Genomic DNA, 18,344 nt, shown 5'->3' on the forward strand with positions numbered 1-18,344 from the left:
TTTCCTAGATTTTGAAAGTGCTACATGCAGAACTTCACTAAAACAGTGGTCCCGACATTTGGTTTTTTTTTTTTACTCACCCTGTTCATGGCATCAAAGTTGCTTGGTACTCACATTCACTCAAGCATAAACTGGTGATTCAATCTCTTTCATAGCGGAATTATTCACAAAGTTTGATATTCTTCCCTCCTGGCAGTTGCTGGATACGACCTTTGACTACGGCTTTGAGTACATGGGCTCTGCCAGTCGACTAGTCTTGACTCCAGGCACTGAGAGAGTATTCCTGAGTATGGCTCAGTCCATCAAGGCACATATGGCAGGGTTGTGCGTCGGACCTTCGGTTAGTAATGTGCACTTCCTTTCTCGTGGATAACAAAAAAAAATTTTCGAAAAGACCATCACTTGCTTAAAGTTTGAATAATTCCCTAACTGACAATTTGGACGTTCACAATGCAGTGTGCCACCAAAAGTTTGCCATGGAGAGTTAATTTTTCCCATTGCCTTGTGGGAGATGGTCGACAAATTCGCAGCGCGGGACGTTTGAAAATGTTATTTTTTCCGGTCAGTAGTTTCCTAAGCGTATGATTCGAGAATATGTTTGCCCTTTTCTTTTCCTTTTATCAATAGGGTGTTTTTTTGTAAGGCGGCAGAATGGTATGCCCCAATCTATGACATATTAGCTCAAGTTGTCTACTGGCACTCATTCAAATGGGCCATGGTTTGTCGACAGTAAACTTGAAAAGTGGACTCTTCATGGCAAACTCTTGGTGGCGCACTGCATTGTGAATTGCCCGAATTTACATCATTGGGGTTTGTCCATGGGCAAGACACTTTATCCCTAATTGTATCTTTCCGCGCAGGATTAACAATCTATTCAGATGGGACTATTAAACAAATTAGAACTCTTCCAGTAGCTGTCTTTTTATTTTACAAGTCTTGGAAGGTCACCCGACCATCGTTTGAAAAAAAAACCCTGACTTTTTTCAAATACTTCTCCCAATTTTAATGCCAAATTTAGTTAGTTCACATTTTGTTTGCGATCGGTTACACATCCGTGAACAGACGAGAGCCAGCTAGTCTGGTTCCCTGACCTGACAATTCCCTGACGTCTATAAAGTGCTCCATTTTGTTTGAAGTAGGGTCAGGGAACCAAACTACAAGAACAATGTTTTTCCAGCATCTATGAACACAAAGTCAGTGTAACAATATTTGCTATTAAATGCTAACCCCCAAATCCATCCAATTCTGAAAACTACAGCAAAAGCAAATGTTGTATATTACCTTTTAATTGAACTGAACAACTTATACATGCCTCATCATTTTGTCTCAGAAATATGTGCTCATCTGCCCCAAAATTGTTGTCTTTTGCTCTTAAAGGGAATGTACAACATTTGCTTTTGCTGCAATTTTCAGAAATAAATTGATTTGGAGGATTGATATGTTAGCAAATATTGTTAAACTGACTTGTTTCATGGTTTGGGCTTGTAGATGCTGGAAAAACCAAGAAAACCTATTATGTTCTTGAAGTCTGGTTCCCTGACCCCACTTAAGATGAAACGGAGCAATTAATAGACGTTGGGGAATTGTAGGGTCAGAGAACCAGTCTAGCAGGTTTGTACCCTTCACAGGTGTGTAATCAATTGCAAAGAAAAAGTGGAATAAGTAAATATGAAACATTAGGAGCAGTTTTTGAAAAAAGCAAGTTTTCTCCAACGCTGGTCGGCTGACCAGCGATGGAAAAATACAGTTTTTCTTAAAAATGCCAGCACACCAGGAGACACGATTTCACAGGATGCTTTAGACTGTCATTTCCTAATAATTAAGTAAGGTATTTCGTGATAATTTGATCATTTCGTTTTTTGATGTTTGCAAATGTTGTATCTTTCCTTTAATCCTACCAGTTTATAATAAAAATGAATAAAACTGCTGCAAATTGCTTGTTGTCGGGATTGACCCGAAATCTACAAATCAAACAAAATTAGACGGTGTAATGTTTTGATCCTAACGTTTTGATCCTGACAGAATCTTGGTCAAAAGTTCTGCCAGGATCGAATTCTATCAGTTATCAGAAACCTGTTGTTTTTTTCCTTAAAGTGGAATGGTCGATTGGAGCTTGTTCAGGAGATGGCGCGGACCCTAGGCCAGCCCTTGTATCTCTTCAATTGCTCCAACACCACCGACTCACAGATGTTGGCTGATATCTTCAGAGGACTTGCCTCAACAGGTAAGATGTTTAGGTCAAAAGAATTATTATTATTACTATTATTTGTTCGGCATTAAAAAGACACAAATATACAGGATGGTTCGATACAATTGAAACTGACAAAAGCCAGCAGCAAATGCCAGGAATTGAACAAGTTAACTCAATGACTGTGACCATATGTGACCGGCTCCACAAAAAAGGGTATTTTGTTGCAAAAAAGTGAAATTGAGTTATATACTAAATAATGAACGGTTTGCGGAAACACCATGTGCGAATAATTTCTCAACTAAGAGAATGGTTCTGAAAAGAACCAGAGGTATAAACTCGACGTTCCGGTCAGTATGCTCTGACCGTCTTCAGGAGAGTTATATACGTTGTTGGAAAGCCCACAATGTAAGCTTTCACTTGGTATATAATATAGCTTCATAGCCCCTCCTGTTCTTGAGATATGATGTATCTGCATATTAAATACTTCCTTGGAGTTCAAATTAAACAACTGAGAAAACAGGCTTTAAAATACAGGTTTCATTCTGTGAATGAAACCTGAAACTGTAGGTAGTAAAGATGTCATTCATGATTTAAAAAAAATGAAAATCACATTTTGACAAAATTTCCACCCTCTCAATGTTGAGCAGGCCATTACACAATAATGCTCAGCGCGACTTAATACGCTTTTTTGTGGAGCCAGTCACATATGGCCTTCAGTTCCAATGCCAGTGGCCAAAAAAACAAATAAAATTCTACAAAACAGTGCAACAACTTTTATACAATTAATACATTTAACCCTGGACATGTGATAGTGTGACCTAAAATTGACCTGCTTTACTGACAGCATACCAGAAATTTGCTCGTACCTCCAAAGTAATGTTCATCTGTACTACCATCATCATCATCTTCCTATACTGTGCAGAAACCTCCGCTGGAGAAACACCAGGGCGAACCCCTTCTCTTAGTGATAAGCATTACTGGGTTCTGTTACATGCGTTAGGCCTTATACAACACACGGGACCTATGGCTTTACGTCCCATCCGAAGGACGAAGCAAGAATGGTTAAGTACCTGGCTTAAGGGCACAAGTGTTCGCCGGCGGGCTCGGACCCACGCTACTGTTGCCTCTAAATACCAGAGCATGAGTCCGGTGCTCTTAACCGCTAGGCCATGACACTCTACCATTTACCTTGGTAAAATATGGATAAAAACATACATGCACTTCTCAAAACTTTGTACTATATAAAGAAACAAAGTATTGCTGACCAGGCCAATGGCTATCTTCGGTACCGAAGGCATAAAATTGAGAATATTTCCATTGCCTATGCATGGGTTGCTAGTCTTTTGCAGGTTGCTCCCCGGTTGCCAGTACTCGCCTTAATGAAATGCGGCCATTGTGGTAAAGTGGCTTGCCCAAGGATGCCACATATTTATAACTGCGGGTATCTAGTGGTAAAATGGCAGTAAAGGGTTCAACACCAACCAAACCTGTTGGTGTGGTCCACTCTTTTCCCGATTACATGGGTTCGAATCCTGACTGTGGGAACATGGTGCTTGTGCTCTTGAGCAAGGCACTTTACCATTATTGCTTCGTCCTTCGAATGGGACATAAAGCCGTAGGTCCCGTGTGTTGTGTAATGCGCGTTAAAGAACCCAGTAACACTTATCGCTAAGAGAAGGGGTTTGCCCCAGTGTTTCTGGCAGTGGCTGCAATATGCACCGCAGCATCTTGTAAACCATTATAAGATGCTACATAATGGGTCTCATATTTCTCATAAACTTTATTTGCCTTTCTTTAATAATTGACATAATCTCCAGCGCCTTGAGTACCTAATTGTTGGTAGATACGTGTGCTATATAGGACTCCGATATTATTATTATTCTCTCACAGGTGCCTGGGTCTGCTTCAACAACCTGGCCCACATCACGCCCCCGGTCCTCAGCATCTTCGCCCAGCTCCTCCAAAACTACCTGGACGCCCTTCGGCAGGGCAAGTCGGCCACCGTCTTCCCCTTCCAGACAGAAGAGGTAGCAGTCAACGCCAACGGGGCATGCCTGGCCACCCTGGACAGTTCCATCTCCCTCCCGGGCGCGTCGCCTGCAGCGGTAGAGGGGCGGGTCTTGCTGAACTCGGCCGTTGCCTTGCTGCCCAGCGAGCTGACCAAGCTGTTCAGGACAGTGGCGGTGGTCAACGTGGACTTCAGAGTGGCTCTGGAGTCTCTGCTGCTTAGTCAAGGTAGGCATTGCCATTAAAAACGCACACGAAGGCTGTGCAAAATGAAAATTCATAAGGCTATCTCATGTAAAAAAACAAAACCAAAAAAAACCCTAAAAACATAAAACCTTGAAAGTAAAGCTCAAGTTACTGTGTTACAAGTCTAATTCCCATTATGGGCTGGAACTCAAATCTTAGTTCTACAGAATGACTTGTATTTCTTTTTTTTCTCCAGGCTTCACTAAAGCTGTTGAGCTATCCCACAAGGTGATGTCACTGAGGGAGATGTACACTCAGATGATCCCCAACACGTCCCTCGCAACGCAGGATGTCAAACTCGGTATTAAAATAAACTTGGGTCCAATTTCACGGCTTTACTAACCATGGAATTTTTGTGCTTACATGTATGCCATTCTGTACTTACATCACTTGCACAGATATTCTACAATGTGCCCATTTTTGTCATGCTCTCTTGCGGTTTTATACGCATTCAGTTTAAATTTTGTCACAAGTACTCTGCAAAATATACCAGTATACAAATATTGAGTGGCTCAGCGTGGAATGGGAGGAATATTATCGCAAGGTAAAATCTGGACTTTTCCATTTCACGAGGCGAAGACGAGTGAACTGGAAAAGTCCAGATTTTACCAAGCGATAATATTCCTCCCATTTCACAATTTAAAGCCACTCAATATTTGTTTTATATAACTGACATATAGATCCTTATCATTTGATATATTTTAACTTTTATTTCAACACAAAACTGGAGGAAAATGTATTTCTCTCTTCCAAACCACCCCTTCACGAAAATGTTTGAACCCAACGTTGTAGCGCTGGCTCTTTGGAACAATACGCGCTACGTGCAACGCTGAACGTACACACCAGCATGCATTTGCACACAAATACCGCGTCGTGATCCTAACTGTTCAATAGTATTTCCCATATCCCCATGGGTAGATAGTACTTTTTGAGCCGTGGCATGAATGGGAGCAATAACGAATGTCACGTGATGTGAGTTCCACCAATCAAATGACAAGGATCTGTATGTCATTTATATAACATGAACTAGTGCATATACATGATTCATCCTTCCTGGGCTCCCATTAGTAGGTCACCAGTACCATCTACAGCTCATGCACAGAAGGGATAATCCCATTTCAGTAGACCGATCAATTAAGCCCCTACCCACTATGCACATGGCAAACAACACGTGTGCCTCTTCAATGCAAAACTGCATGTCCCACGCACGTGCACACATTTCAGACTTTATCACAGCTGGGACGGGTCGTCATGGGGCAGGGCTTAAATAGATCGGTCTTTTCTGAGCACAGACTCGTATCTAGTTGTTCTACAGTTTTCGCCAACTGTAGTTTCTGTTTACCGTTTGTGGATAAAACAAAGCTTTCTGCTATAAGCTAACACTGTCAGTCTTTTCTTTTTCATCATCAAGGGAGCGATCTCTGTGAGGATTCCCGTGGTTGGAGCATCCAGAGCACTCGATGCATCATCACAGAGGCAGGAGCCATCTTGGATCAGTTGCTTGTGCTTCAACTAGCCGAGGATCACGAAGCAGGTAGGGGTTGGATTGGGGGATATTTTCTCTTGATGGAGGTGTTAGTCTTGGTTGCTGGTGTAATACCCCATGGAGGGTATTAGTTTAAGGCTATCGTATTCTGTTCAAGGGCAGTGACCTATATTGGGTGACATTGGGTATTGTCTCCCAATTGATGGTACTTTAAGCTATATTGTCTCCTGTACAAGATTGAGAGCAGTGACCTCAATTGAAGGTATCGTTGCACATTTAAGGATTGTGGCCTTGGATGAGCATATTGTTTTCTAATGGAGGTAGTGACCAAGATTGAGGGTATCGTCTCCTGATGAGGGTAGTTATGCGTTTTTAGAATAGTGCCTTCTAATAAGGGTAACAACCAAGATTGAAGATGTTGTCTCCTAATAAAGGGTAGTTAGCTCAACTCGGGGTATAATGGTTATTATGCCCCGAATAAGGGTAGTTACTCAGTAAGGGAATTTGCTTCCATATTGGGTTAGTGACTGAGACACAGGATATTGTCTCCCAATCAAGGATTTTGTCTCTTGATGGAAGTAATAGGCTGTAATTTAGGGAATTGGGTCCCAATTTAGGTGTTGATTAAGGGGTACATTTTCCAAATGGTTTAACTTCAGGCCAGCCTACCGAGAAATATAAATGTCTGTTTTCTTTTTATTCAGCTCTTAACGCAGAGTCCTTGGAAAACATTGAGGAAGTTGAAAGCAACATGCCTGAAAAAGGTGAGTTGTTCAGAAACTTCAGTTGTCTACGCCATTCATTTGACAAGAAAAAAATTCATAGTGTTCTCTCACAAACCGGTGTATATCCAGATACCAGAAGTCAGCATTACCATTGTAATAGACCTTTATCATCCTGCCACCATTTCAGTCATGTTCCCTGTATCCAATAACAGTACTGAATGATACTATATTCTGTGCAAAAAGGAACCAGACTATTTTTCCTTCCAGCCTTGCTTTGGTTACGTTGATTTGAATGGGGAAAAAATCAAGATGGCCGCAACATGATAATGGTCTATAGTCATAGATGCTGTAGCGCACCCTGCAGTACGTAGTGGGCAAGACTTCACAGCTGTGATGAAAGGCAAAAACTGTTCCAGAAACGGAAAGCCAACACATGCTACGTCGGCACGATTTATGACAACCAGACACAGCAGACGTTGTGACCATTATGGTGGGTTCATACTTCAAGCGAATGCGAATATGAAGCAAACTTGACGTCACAAAACATTCGCAGCGAAATTTGTCAGAGTTCGAATGTGTTCAACTTTTGAGATAAAACTTGCCGTTATGTCAGAAATTTGTGTTTGCGTTCACTTTTGCGCCGGATATGAACAAGCCTTTATGTCATTTGATATAAGAATCTGCGGTTATTTTATGTGAAAATGAGCACTACTGTCCGGTTTACATCGCACGACGTGGTTGCCAACCAAACGCTTGCCTACTGCAACGGTGGCCGATCACGGGGATGCTCACCTGGTACTTTGATGTCATACGATTGGAACCAATTAGCAGACTTGTGTGACTCAGACTCCGACTCGAGTCCGACTCGAGTCACATTTTTAATGACTCGGACTCGGACTCGAGTCACTTTGACTTACAACTCGGACTCGGGGCTACGGACTCGAACTGACTTGTGACTCGACGGAAATTACCGCACTGCACACGCGCTCATACGTAAGTCGATCGTTTTCTTTACTGTGCAATACACATACAGGGCGCTTGATGCGGTGCGTGCGTGGCCGTGGCCGGTTACCGATATATTGATTAAAGAAATCAATGTACCGAAACTTGTACCCCGCCATCCGCACGTAATACTGCATTGGTGCAAGATTGATAGGGTAAGGTAGCAGACTTTTCTTGTCAGACGTCCTGTCGTTCACACGTGTATTGCTGTCGCATCGCGATAACGCTATATGAATAGTCTGCTGATCTGCCCGTTTCGGTAACGTTACATGCAAGTTGCAACGTAGATCATGATGGCATCCACTCCAAAAATTGTCAATTTTGGGTATCTTAACTTCAAGAGAAATGCCAATGGAAGATCAAGTGCAGAATGCACGTTCTGCAAGAGGAAAATAGAGGAGAAAACCGGCACTACGTCAAACTTCGACCGCCACCTTTTACTATATCAAAGGTGACTCTGAATCTCTGAATTCCCAAAAACGTACGTTTTTCCAATACAATGTTAGAGGTGACTCGTGACTCGGACTTGGACTCGACCTTTGTGACTCGTGACTCGGACTCGGACTCGACCTGGAGGACTCGGGACTCGGACTTGGACTCGAGAAATGTGACTCGGACTCGGACTTGGACTCCATGTTTCGTGACTCGAATACAAGTCTGCCAATTAGCAATAACTTAATCTCCCAAAATAATCATATGATCAATAAACAGTATCAATTTAAACAAATAGAATGTATCATGTTAACTTTTTCCCTACCAGGTGCCAATGAGCTACCCGAGAGCCTGACCAAGTACGAGATGGAGGCCGTGGTGACGGCCTTGCGGAATAACTTCATGCCTCGTCTGCACGGAAGCGATGCCGAGATGTTTGTCAGTATGGTGGAAGACGTCTTCCCTGATGTCCATGTCCCCATGGGATTCGCCGGACAGGATGAAATAGGAAACACCAAAGGTGAGGGTTCTTGTTTGAGATTTGACACAGGCATCTTGTTAAACGTATTGCTGGGTTTTTTTGCTATCTGAATGTAATGGATGGGAAAATGGGGGAGGGGGGTGTTCTGCCCCCTCCCCCTCCCTCCTCCCCCTTCCCCCTTCCCCTCTGAACTCAGAAGTGCAACGACCAATTTTTTTTAATGAAATTTGGTAGGCTTGCAGAATACTTCATGTTCTGTAAAAATGCAAATTTGTAGTTTCATTTAATTCTTTGCAAAGTTGTCCTTTCAGTCAAAATCAGTCAAACGTTTTAAGCGGTTAAATTGCTCCCTGTCATAAAGCAGGATTGACTGGCTGTGACTGTTTATGTAGCTTGACGCAGCTAGGCTTTGACTCAAGGGAATTGATAAGCCAGCTGTGCCCACCAGTTTCTTGCCCTAGTCTGTTGACTGAATTTGACTGTCAGAGTACTTGAGCAAAATATGATCTGACTTTTGGTGACCAGGCTGTGTAAAAGGCATGGCAGAGGAAGTGGATGGAATTTTTGACAGTCTTTGACTGTTCAACAGTAGGAGGGTTAATATTCCACGCTTCTGTTAGTGAATGAGGGCCCCCTTCTGTCAACCCCTCCCAACATGCCCAACAGCCCTTCTCAGGTTTAAGACATTCTAGGTCATGTTTAAAGAATATTTGTTGGGAGGGGTATCAGGAGTGTAGAGAAGTTTGGAAAGGATGTTTTTACACAGAAAAGACACACTTCTCAGACTATCAGTAGAATTAGTACATAATTAGTACAGTGCAGAATTGATTAGGAATGTCTGAGTATTTGCATCGAATGGCCTGATGTGTACAAAACATCTCTATAATGAGAAACGAGAAGTTTGAGCTATTTTTTTCTTTCTCCCACTTGTAGCTGAGATGAGCCTGAACACGCCAGTGGTCAGCACCCACCCAGCCTCCACCGCCACCCAGCTCGTCAGCCCCGCCGGAGGCCAGGACAAACAGCCATTGGACGATATCCACTCTGCCATCGCCGTGGCAACCAACGAGCTTGGGTTGCTACCGGGGACTGCGTTCCAGGCCCGTGTCGCACAGCTGGCTCAACTTACGGACACTCATCAAACAGTATGTTGGATGATCTAATCTGTATTTTCCATAGCTTTTGTTACATTTTATTTAAACCACCCCCCCCCCCCCCAAAAAAATTTAAAATTGAAAGTCGAGCCCAACCTATAGTCTTTTTCAAATTACTGGATTTTGATTTTCTTTACCTTTTGCAAGCCGTCCCTTACTGGAGGGTACTATCAACAGGATTAAATGGAGTCTTGAGAACTTTGGCACTGGGACCCCACAAATTACACCTCAGCATACCTCACGTGAGGTTTGCTTGGAATTTGCGCCACTGTTGCCACTACTTCTACTCTGCTTTGGTTGATAGGGCGTTAACGGAGTACAGATATATCCAACCGACAGTTCCTGGTGGTTTTTGACAGGTTTCAAGTGTCTGAGCATTTTGAAAAGACTGACCTCATGTCATGAATATTTGTATATGCAAGTGGTCATCCGTCCTGGCCTACGGGCTCATTAAGAATGAGCCAACTACCTTAGGGGATTAACGCCAGAGTACCAGCACAGCATACATGGGTGGCATGGGTGGCTTGTGCGTAAAGCGCTCGCCTCTCACCAAGGTGACCACGGTTCAAATTCTGGCCGCGGATCACATGTGAGTAGAGTTGTGCGTTGGTTCTCTCCTGTGCCACAAGGGTTTTTCTCCAGGCCCTCCGGTTTTCCTCCCTCCGGAAAAATCAAACACTTTCATTCTCAGGCTGTGCTCCGTGGTCATATATGGGTCGATGTGGCCGGCAGCCATAGGCGCCTTTACGTGCCAGCGTCCCGACCACGTTGTAGCCGCGTTCTTCGCAATTCAGCATACGAGCTGCGAGTAAGGATGATTAGCCTCCTAAATTATAAATTATAAATTATAAAGAAACCACATTCTCCCAGACATGTGCTCCCTAACAAATTGCCAAAATGGGCGTGTGCCTCACATTTTCCATGCATCCATATGTGTGATGCCACCTCAAGAATAATTTCTGGCCATGGGCAGCGGATATGTCTGTACAGTCATCATGATTTAAAAAAATAGTTTTTCAGTGCTCAAAATTGTGCCTGTATATTTTGAGACTCGTTTGCATTTGTTTGTTTTTCAGGGATTTTCTAAGGAAAACAATTTAAGAATAGATAAAAACACGTGGTGATGTCATCATTACAGCACTTCGTAATTCACAAACTATGCACCCACCAAGTTTCACGACAATTGGACCTTGTCTTTATATTGTCTCTAGGTCGTCATCGTTGGTCCAGCAGGATGCGGCAAGAGCGAGTGCATCAAGACGTTAGTCGGTGCCCAGAGGGAGATGGGTAACGTCGTCAGTGCACAGCGAGTCTTCACCCAGGCAGTGGAGTCACAAGAACTGCTGGGATACGCAGACCCTAAGACCAAGTACGTTGCAATGTTCAACTCTAATGTTGTAGTCGACTTTTGTAGTCAAGTCCATCAGACTTTGGCACTTTTGATGAGTCTTGCTTATAATGCGTCTTAGCTAGGGGGTACTTGTCTTTAGTCCTAAGATGAGTTGCAAGATGAGATGAGTTTCGTGAAATCAGCCCCAGGCATGGTATAGTTTTATGGCTTCATCAAGAATTAGATACAATGTAATACAAAGAAGTACAGGTGCGAATGGGTTACAAAATTCCGCATTGTTACAAAATTCTGCGGGGTGCTGTGGTTCAATGGTTACGGTGTTCGACTCGTGTGCCGTGGTACATGGGTTCGAATCCTGACCGTGGGAACATGGTGCTTGTGCTCTTGAGCAAGGCACTTTACCATTATTGCTTCGTCCTTCGGATGGGACGTAAAGCCGTAGGTCCCGTGTGTTCTATAATGCACGTTAAAGAACCCAGTAACACTTATCGCTAAGAGAAGGGTTTTGCCCCGGTGTTTCTGGCAGTGGCTGCAATATGCGCCGCAGCACCTTGTCAACCCTTATAAGGTGCTACATAATGAGTCTCATGTTTCTCATAAACTTTATTTACCTGTCTTTAATAATAGACATATCTCCAGCGCCTTGAGTACCTAATAGTTGGTAGATACGTGCGCTATATAAGACTCCGATATTATTATTATTATTAAGGGTTTATGAATAATAGCCAAATTATATTTTCAATTTCTCCCCCCTCAGGGAATGGAGAGACGGTCTGTTCACCTCGCTGCTCCGCAAGCTCTGTCTGGTCCACAACACCGACTTCACCCAAAGCAAGCCCGTCATGAAGACCTTACACCTGGACGGCCGCATCGATCCGGTCCAGATGGAGATCTTTAGCTCCGTCTTCCACAGTGATAGCGCCCTCGTGCTGGCTAACAACGAGCGCATCCATATACCGGACAACCTGCGCATCTTTTGGGAGGTAGGGGGCGCTGCAATATTGGTCAAAACTGTATATAGAGAGAGTTGCGACAACTATTGATTTGAACTCTATTTTTTGGGGGGGGGGGGGGGGGACTCGGTCTGTATAGTGTATGTAGTACTGTGGGATTTTTTTACCCAGTTACCATTTTTTCGAAGTATCACTATTGACAATTCAATTCTCACCATTGACAATACAATTTGAATAACCTCATTCTTAGAATAAAAATGGCATCCCATAACCCTTCATGTCGTACTTTTTGTATATACAGCCCTGAATCAAAAATGTGTTACCCCTTTTTGAAAAAATAAATCTTGTACATGTACGTGTATGTGAATTTAAATGATTGTTTAAGACGGAAAGTGTAAAACAAACTTGGAATTTTGTTTTGTTTCTGTTAAATTTGGAATCCTATAGGGGCTTTGGACATCTCGTACAATGCACTCTCTGATGCTACATTCTAAATAATGCTAGCAAGCTTCCCTAGGAATTTGTGATGAAGGAACATTTCGTTCCATTTTTTGGCAGATGGAGTCCGCAGCCAACTTGAGTCCAGCAGTCCTCTCCCAGGCCGGTCTTCTCTCAATGGACACCTCGGACGTGTCCTGGCGTCTGGTCCTAGCGTCCTGGCTTGACCGCTGTCCCGAGCGAGACCAGGAGATACTGACCGCCCTGACTGACCGCTACGTGGGGCCCACCCTGGAGTACCTGGACCGCTGCACCAAGCCAGAGATGATGGTGGCAAGGAACAGGGAGAAGGCAGGAGGGGGCGGGGCTAGTAAGAACAAGGGGCGGATGAGGAGAGTGATCGATGTGTCCGAGATGAGCATGGTCATGACCTTCTGTAGTCTGCTGGAGGTAAATAAGTAGGTTTTTAAGAAGAATAAGGCCACGTCTGAATCTCTTGTTGGGAGCGATAGAACATGCAAGTCATTTATTTTTATAATTTGTGAGGCTCTTGGCACAAAACACTGGCTAGTAATAAAAATAATAATAATGGGCATTTATAAAGCGCATATATCCACCATCAGTGCTCAAGGCGCTACATCATTATTACCCTGCTCATTGGGCCAATGAAACATTCCATATGTGACCGGCTCCACAAAAACAGGTATTAAGTCGCGCTGTGCATCATTGTGTAATGGCCCGCTCAACATTGAGAGGGTGAAAATTCCGTCAAAATGTGATTTTCTTTTTTGTCATGAATGACATCTTTAATACCTACAGTTTCAGGTTTCATTCACAGAAATGTCGATTTTGATGAACAATGTGGAAAAAACAACCATTTTGTGTACATCATTCTGTTGTTCTACAACAAAGCCAGCTATTTCAAAGCCTGTTTTCTCAGTTGTGTAATTTCAACTCCAACGAAGTAATTAATATGCAAATACGTCATATCTCCAGAACGGGAGGGCCATGGAGCTCTGTTATATACCAAATGAAAGCTTACATTGTGGGCTTTCCAACCATGTATCGGGTTCGTTAGTCTGACGTCAACTCAATTCAACCATGCATACTTCACATGGTGTAGCATAGCATGAATGGAACCGGAAGTTAACGCAACTTTATATCCAATGGGCGCGAATAATCAGTGGTGCGCAGCTTGCCCGCTTGTATGACGTTTTTAATACGAACCAGATATAACTCAATTTCAGTTTTTTGCGACATAATACCCTTTTTTAATTGTTGAGCCGGTCACATATACCATCTCAGCTCCCTGGGAGTATACAGCTCCATGCTGCCATTTTGGCACAAAGCCGCTTAAATCAATCACAATAACCATCTCTGCCCTCTCAGGTACCAATTTACTCCTGGGTGGAGAGAATCAATGAGTGACAAAGTGCCTTGCCCAAGGGCACATGCACCATAAGCCGCAGGCTGGACTCGAACCCACAACCGGCAGAATTACCCGCAGACCACAAATTCAATGCTCCACGAGGCCACTCAACTAGTCTAGTTACAGACTCTCATCTTTGTAATTACCCATAAGCCTTGGAGAATAGAAGTGCTGTGAGAAATATCAGTATTGCCACATTTCATCGTTTTTTGTTTATCGTTTTTTTTACATTTGTGAAGGCCCTAATTTCCCAAAGCTCGGAGTTGGAGGAGACCCAGTACGAGCGCTACGTCAACTTTGCCTGTATCTGGGCCTTCGCTGGTACCCTGGAGGAGGGTTACCGGGCTGCCTTCAGCACCTGGTGGCTCAACCAGTGGGGGGAGTCCATCGACTACCCGGAGGGAGCAGATGTACGTGTCATAAAAATTTTATTTGCAGTATCATTTATGAATCATTCTATAAATTTAGTGTCCAAAGTGTGACTTTTTTCCTGTCTCTGTTACCTTGGTACTTTGCCATTCAAGTATCATTAAGAATGACTTCAAACAAGTTTTTTTTTGTTACGTAGGTAGTTTGCTATTCATAATCACTCTTGGAGGATGACTGCATTAAGGAGTGCATTAGAATTAGAAATTCATAGATGTCAGATGTAGCAGGGACAGGAAAAAGTGGACCCCAAATTACAGAATAAGCCTTTGTACAAGTGTTTTTTTATCAAAGAATTTACAATATGCATGTACTTAGGTCATGTAGTAGAACTCAAGGGATTTCCTACAAACAGAAATTTCAACCGTCACTGTTAGACTGTAAGCAATTATAGTACAACAATTAACACTGCAGAGATCTTTATGTGCAGAATTTCTAATAAAATAAGGATACTACAATAGAAATCTCAATGCAAATCCAAGTATAACAAAATAAAAACTGAAATGAAAAGATTTTTTGTTTGTCAGCAAAATTTTCTGCAAACCATAAAGCAACTCCTTAAATTTGTCTAAAAGTGTCATGTCCCCATAATTTTCCTAAAAATGTAAAAAAAAATAATTTCTTTTGTTGTTTTTGCTTGCCCTTGCTTGCTGTCTTATTTTTATAAAAATTTGTCCTTTTGCAGGTGTTTGAGTATTTTGTAGACGGTGAGACCCAGCAGTTTGTGCATTGGAACGAGGCCGTACCGCCTTACAGCATGCCGCCACACGAGGGCATCCCACCTGATGCGTTTGTGCACACTGTCAGCGTGGAGGTTCGTGTTCATTCGTTTGCCATGTTGGTCCACTCTTTGTTCAATCCCTTTGACAAACCAGGTTGCTTCTTCATGCTCTTGAGCCAATTCACATTTTATCGCGACACACATTTTCAAAGTGTTTTATTTAAAAAAAAAAAAATAATTTTTGGGGGGCAACTGCAACTCTCTGAAAAAGAGGGCCTCTATTAGTGCTTGTTATTGTGCCTCAGGGCATAAAAAGATCTGTCTAAATTATTGCAAGGCCGTTAATAACAACTAAACTGTAAAGCGCAAAGGGTGTGTGCGTGTATGTGTGTGTCCACGGTCATGGTTGATCCCGCTCTTTTTTACGCGATTGCGCCGGTGTTCACCAAGCGAAACCAACTCCCCAAGAAGCGGGCGAACAAAGCCTCTTAATTCAGTATTTGTGCATTAATCTTCCATAATTTAATGTGGGCATATTTTTTACTCAATATCTCATCGTTTGTTTCATACATGTTTTGTTTGGTTGTGACTTTTGACTCAATAAATTTCACTCGGTGACAAACTGCAAACAAAAGCATATTCACACTCTGTCGTTTCATGGTGCTGCAAAACTATCGTATTCCTCACTTTGGGGGTGCAGTAGACAAATTGATTGTTAATGTACAAATCAATTTTTTTCCTTTTTAAGCATAAAGCAGAGATGCCAACCATTACTCTTGTGGAGTAATTATTAGGATTTTGAGGCATGTTACTACTCTTGAAATTTCCAGCTGTCCTATACGCCAACATTGTGGTTACTGTGACAAGTACTGTGGTTACTCTTAAACTTGACTGTTGTCTTATGTATTTACATTAGCATTACTCTTTGCAGGAAGAATCATTACTATTTTGTAGTCTGTAAAGTTGGCATCTCTGATAAAGTTTTCTTTTTTGTTAACAGCAAACCTCCTACTTGCTGAGTCTGTTGTCCGACGCCGGCAGGCCAGTGCTGTTCACTGGGGAAGGAGGCTGCGGCAAGACGGCCATCGTCAATGACAGGATTCGAACCGTCTGCTCTGGGGAGGTAGCTGAGGTGCTATCCTTGTCTGTTACAACCAACAGGTCAGTTGAAAACACATTCTGCAAAAACAAAAACAAGGAGTTTTTTAAACGCAGATAATATTTTATCTGCAAAAACAGGGCCCAATTTCATGGTGCACCTGAGCACACGATTTTCTGCTCACAGAGCCTCCGTCTATTTCATGGAGACCGTAAGCACTAAGCACAGCGAAAATTATGCTTACCTCAGAAGAAAAAGTTCCTTAAATTAGTGATATAACATAGAAATCTCCATGAGCAGGAGACAATGAGAAGAAAATTACAGTTTTAGAGGTGGGAGGAAAACCCCAGAAGAATATTCTGGGAAAAACCCACGGAATCAGGTAGGGACTGAAAACCCAATCTACATGTAGGCCCAGGCAGGATTCGAACCCGGGTCACAGCGATGGAAGGCGAGGAAAGTACCGCTACGCCAACCTGACTCTCTTATTTCTCCAATGTTGGCACCGACACAAAAACATTTTCAACCTTGAATAGACCTGTTCACGGTCATCGGCACCACCTTGACCAGGGGGCAAAATTGACGCGCAGCACTAGTGAACGCAAGCGCAACCACGGCACATCAGCTCAATTTGCTCCTTTGCTATGCGCCGTTAATTGCACTTGCTACTACTGTGCTTGTCGTCAATTCCCCCCCCCCCCTCCGCGCGCCGCGATGATGCTGATAACTGGGAATGTGTCTATTTGTTTGAGTCTGTATGTGAGAAGTTGTCTTATGCAAGAAATGGTGTTATGTTTCAATAAGGTGATTTCTTATTTTCTATCCTTCTTGACTCCTCATTTTTTTTCAGGTTTACCACAAGTCGAGTGCTCTGGCAGCGACTTGAGGAGCGTTTGGAATGGAAACATGGCCGCACCTACGTACCCAAAGGAAGCAAGAAGCTAATGTGTCATGTGGACGATCTCAACCTTGCACATGTGAGTTTATAGGGACAAAAATGAACATACTGTTGTTAACAGGGGACAATGCCTTGGTGCAGTCTTGCTATTCAAAGCAGCCTGGGTATGCACACATGAGTGTTATGCTGAAGTCCATCACAAGTCAATCACTGGTCCATCTTGAGACAGCGAGAAACAGGGCACAAACCGAGACATAGAAATGCCTTTTTCACATTGCACATGGAGTTGTGAATTGACTTGGCACTGAGGACTGGATGACTAGTGTGATTGACCTGCGATGAATTTATGAAGACTTGTGTTGGACTTGGCCACAACGCACTTGCCAATCAGGTGAAAATTGACCATCTGCATTCTGAGCTGACAAGTGAATGCACAGGGAATTCACAAACGTTCCGAACGCAACTCAAACTTACTCCTGCCAATTTCACATGCCACGCATTGCCATAATGCGCCAAACTGGCCGCAGGTCTAGATTTGATGTTCATTTCATCAATCCTCATCTACGCTTTCTTTGTTGTTTAATTGCTTTTGTTTATCAGGTGGATGAATACGGTCGACAGTCTGCCTGTGAGATGATCCGGCAGCACCTAGACTCCGGAGGCATGTATGAGCCTGACACTCACAGACTACGAGAAGTCAAGAATGTGACCTACGTCACCACCATCAACCCTAACTCCCCGGCCAGCGTGCCTAGGCCCAGCCCACGACTCATCCGACACTTCTCGGTCTTTGGAGTACCATACCCCAAGTAAGGTTTCTTTCGAAATCTAGGCCTTGTCTCCAGCTTTAGCCACTGTTACGGTTCTTGTGCTTAATGTTCTTAGCATTGTTGTAACATTAGTTTTGGAAAATAAACATTGGAGTTATAGTTTTCAAAGGTAACTTATCGTACAAAAATACGTGACTCACGAGTCTTGACATCAAGTCCAAGTCATGATTGTCAAAACCAAGTTTTTCAGCATTTTAACATTGACACAAGAATGGAAATCTCCAAGCACACTATCTTCAAGATTGGCACAACTTTTCAGGTGTAGTTAGCACAAGATTTAAACCTTAAAGTGGTGTCATGAAATCGGGCCTTGGATCTAATTTGGTATAAAACAAACTTTTGCGATATCTCATCAGTACGTATGATCTAGAGGGGTGTTGACCTGTCAATCCTTTGAATACTCATGATTGCCCAATGGCGTCAATCACTTCTCAAAAGTGGGGGGGGGGGACATACCTTGATTAGTACTAATGCG

At 43.0% G+C, this 18,344-nt stretch overlaps 1 protein-coding gene across 1 annotated transcript in view; it reads left to right on the plus strand.

Moving 5' to 3' along the window:
• The window catches only part of LOC119735649 (dynein beta chain, flagellar outer arm-like), a 121,152-nt gene that overhangs the window by 55,825 nt on the left and 46,983 nt on the right, over positions 1-18,344 (plus strand). The window contains exons 41-56 of the mRNA XM_038209442.1: positions 197-340; positions 2,095-2,224; positions 4,082-4,426; positions 4,641-4,745; positions 5,856-5,978; positions 6,635-6,694; positions 8,418-8,609; positions 9,504-9,715; positions 10,936-11,093; positions 11,833-12,058; positions 12,587-12,916; positions 14,135-14,305; positions 15,007-15,135; positions 16,043-16,203; positions 16,992-17,118; positions 17,640-17,848. Coding sequence (XP_038065370.1) covers positions 197-340; positions 2,095-2,224; positions 4,082-4,426; positions 4,641-4,745; positions 5,856-5,978; positions 6,635-6,694; positions 8,418-8,609; positions 9,504-9,715; positions 10,936-11,093; positions 11,833-12,058; positions 12,587-12,916; positions 14,135-14,305; positions 15,007-15,135; positions 16,043-16,203; positions 16,992-17,118; positions 17,640-17,848 — 2,822 coding nt within the window. The remainder of the gene's footprint in view (positions 1-196; positions 341-2,094; positions 2,225-4,081; positions 4,427-4,640; positions 4,746-5,855; positions 5,979-6,634; positions 6,695-8,417; positions 8,610-9,503; positions 9,716-10,935; positions 11,094-11,832; positions 12,059-12,586; positions 12,917-14,134; positions 14,306-15,006; positions 15,136-16,042; positions 16,204-16,991; positions 17,119-17,639; positions 17,849-18,344) is intronic.

The sequence above is a fragment of the Patiria miniata genome, unplaced genomic scaffold, assembly GCF_015706575.1.
Source record: "Patiria miniata isolate m_02_andy unplaced genomic scaffold, ASM1570657v1 HiC_scaffold_29, whole genome shotgun sequence".
Lineage (NCBI taxonomy): Eukaryota > Metazoa > Echinodermata > Asteroidea > Valvatida > Asterinidae > Patiria > Patiria miniata.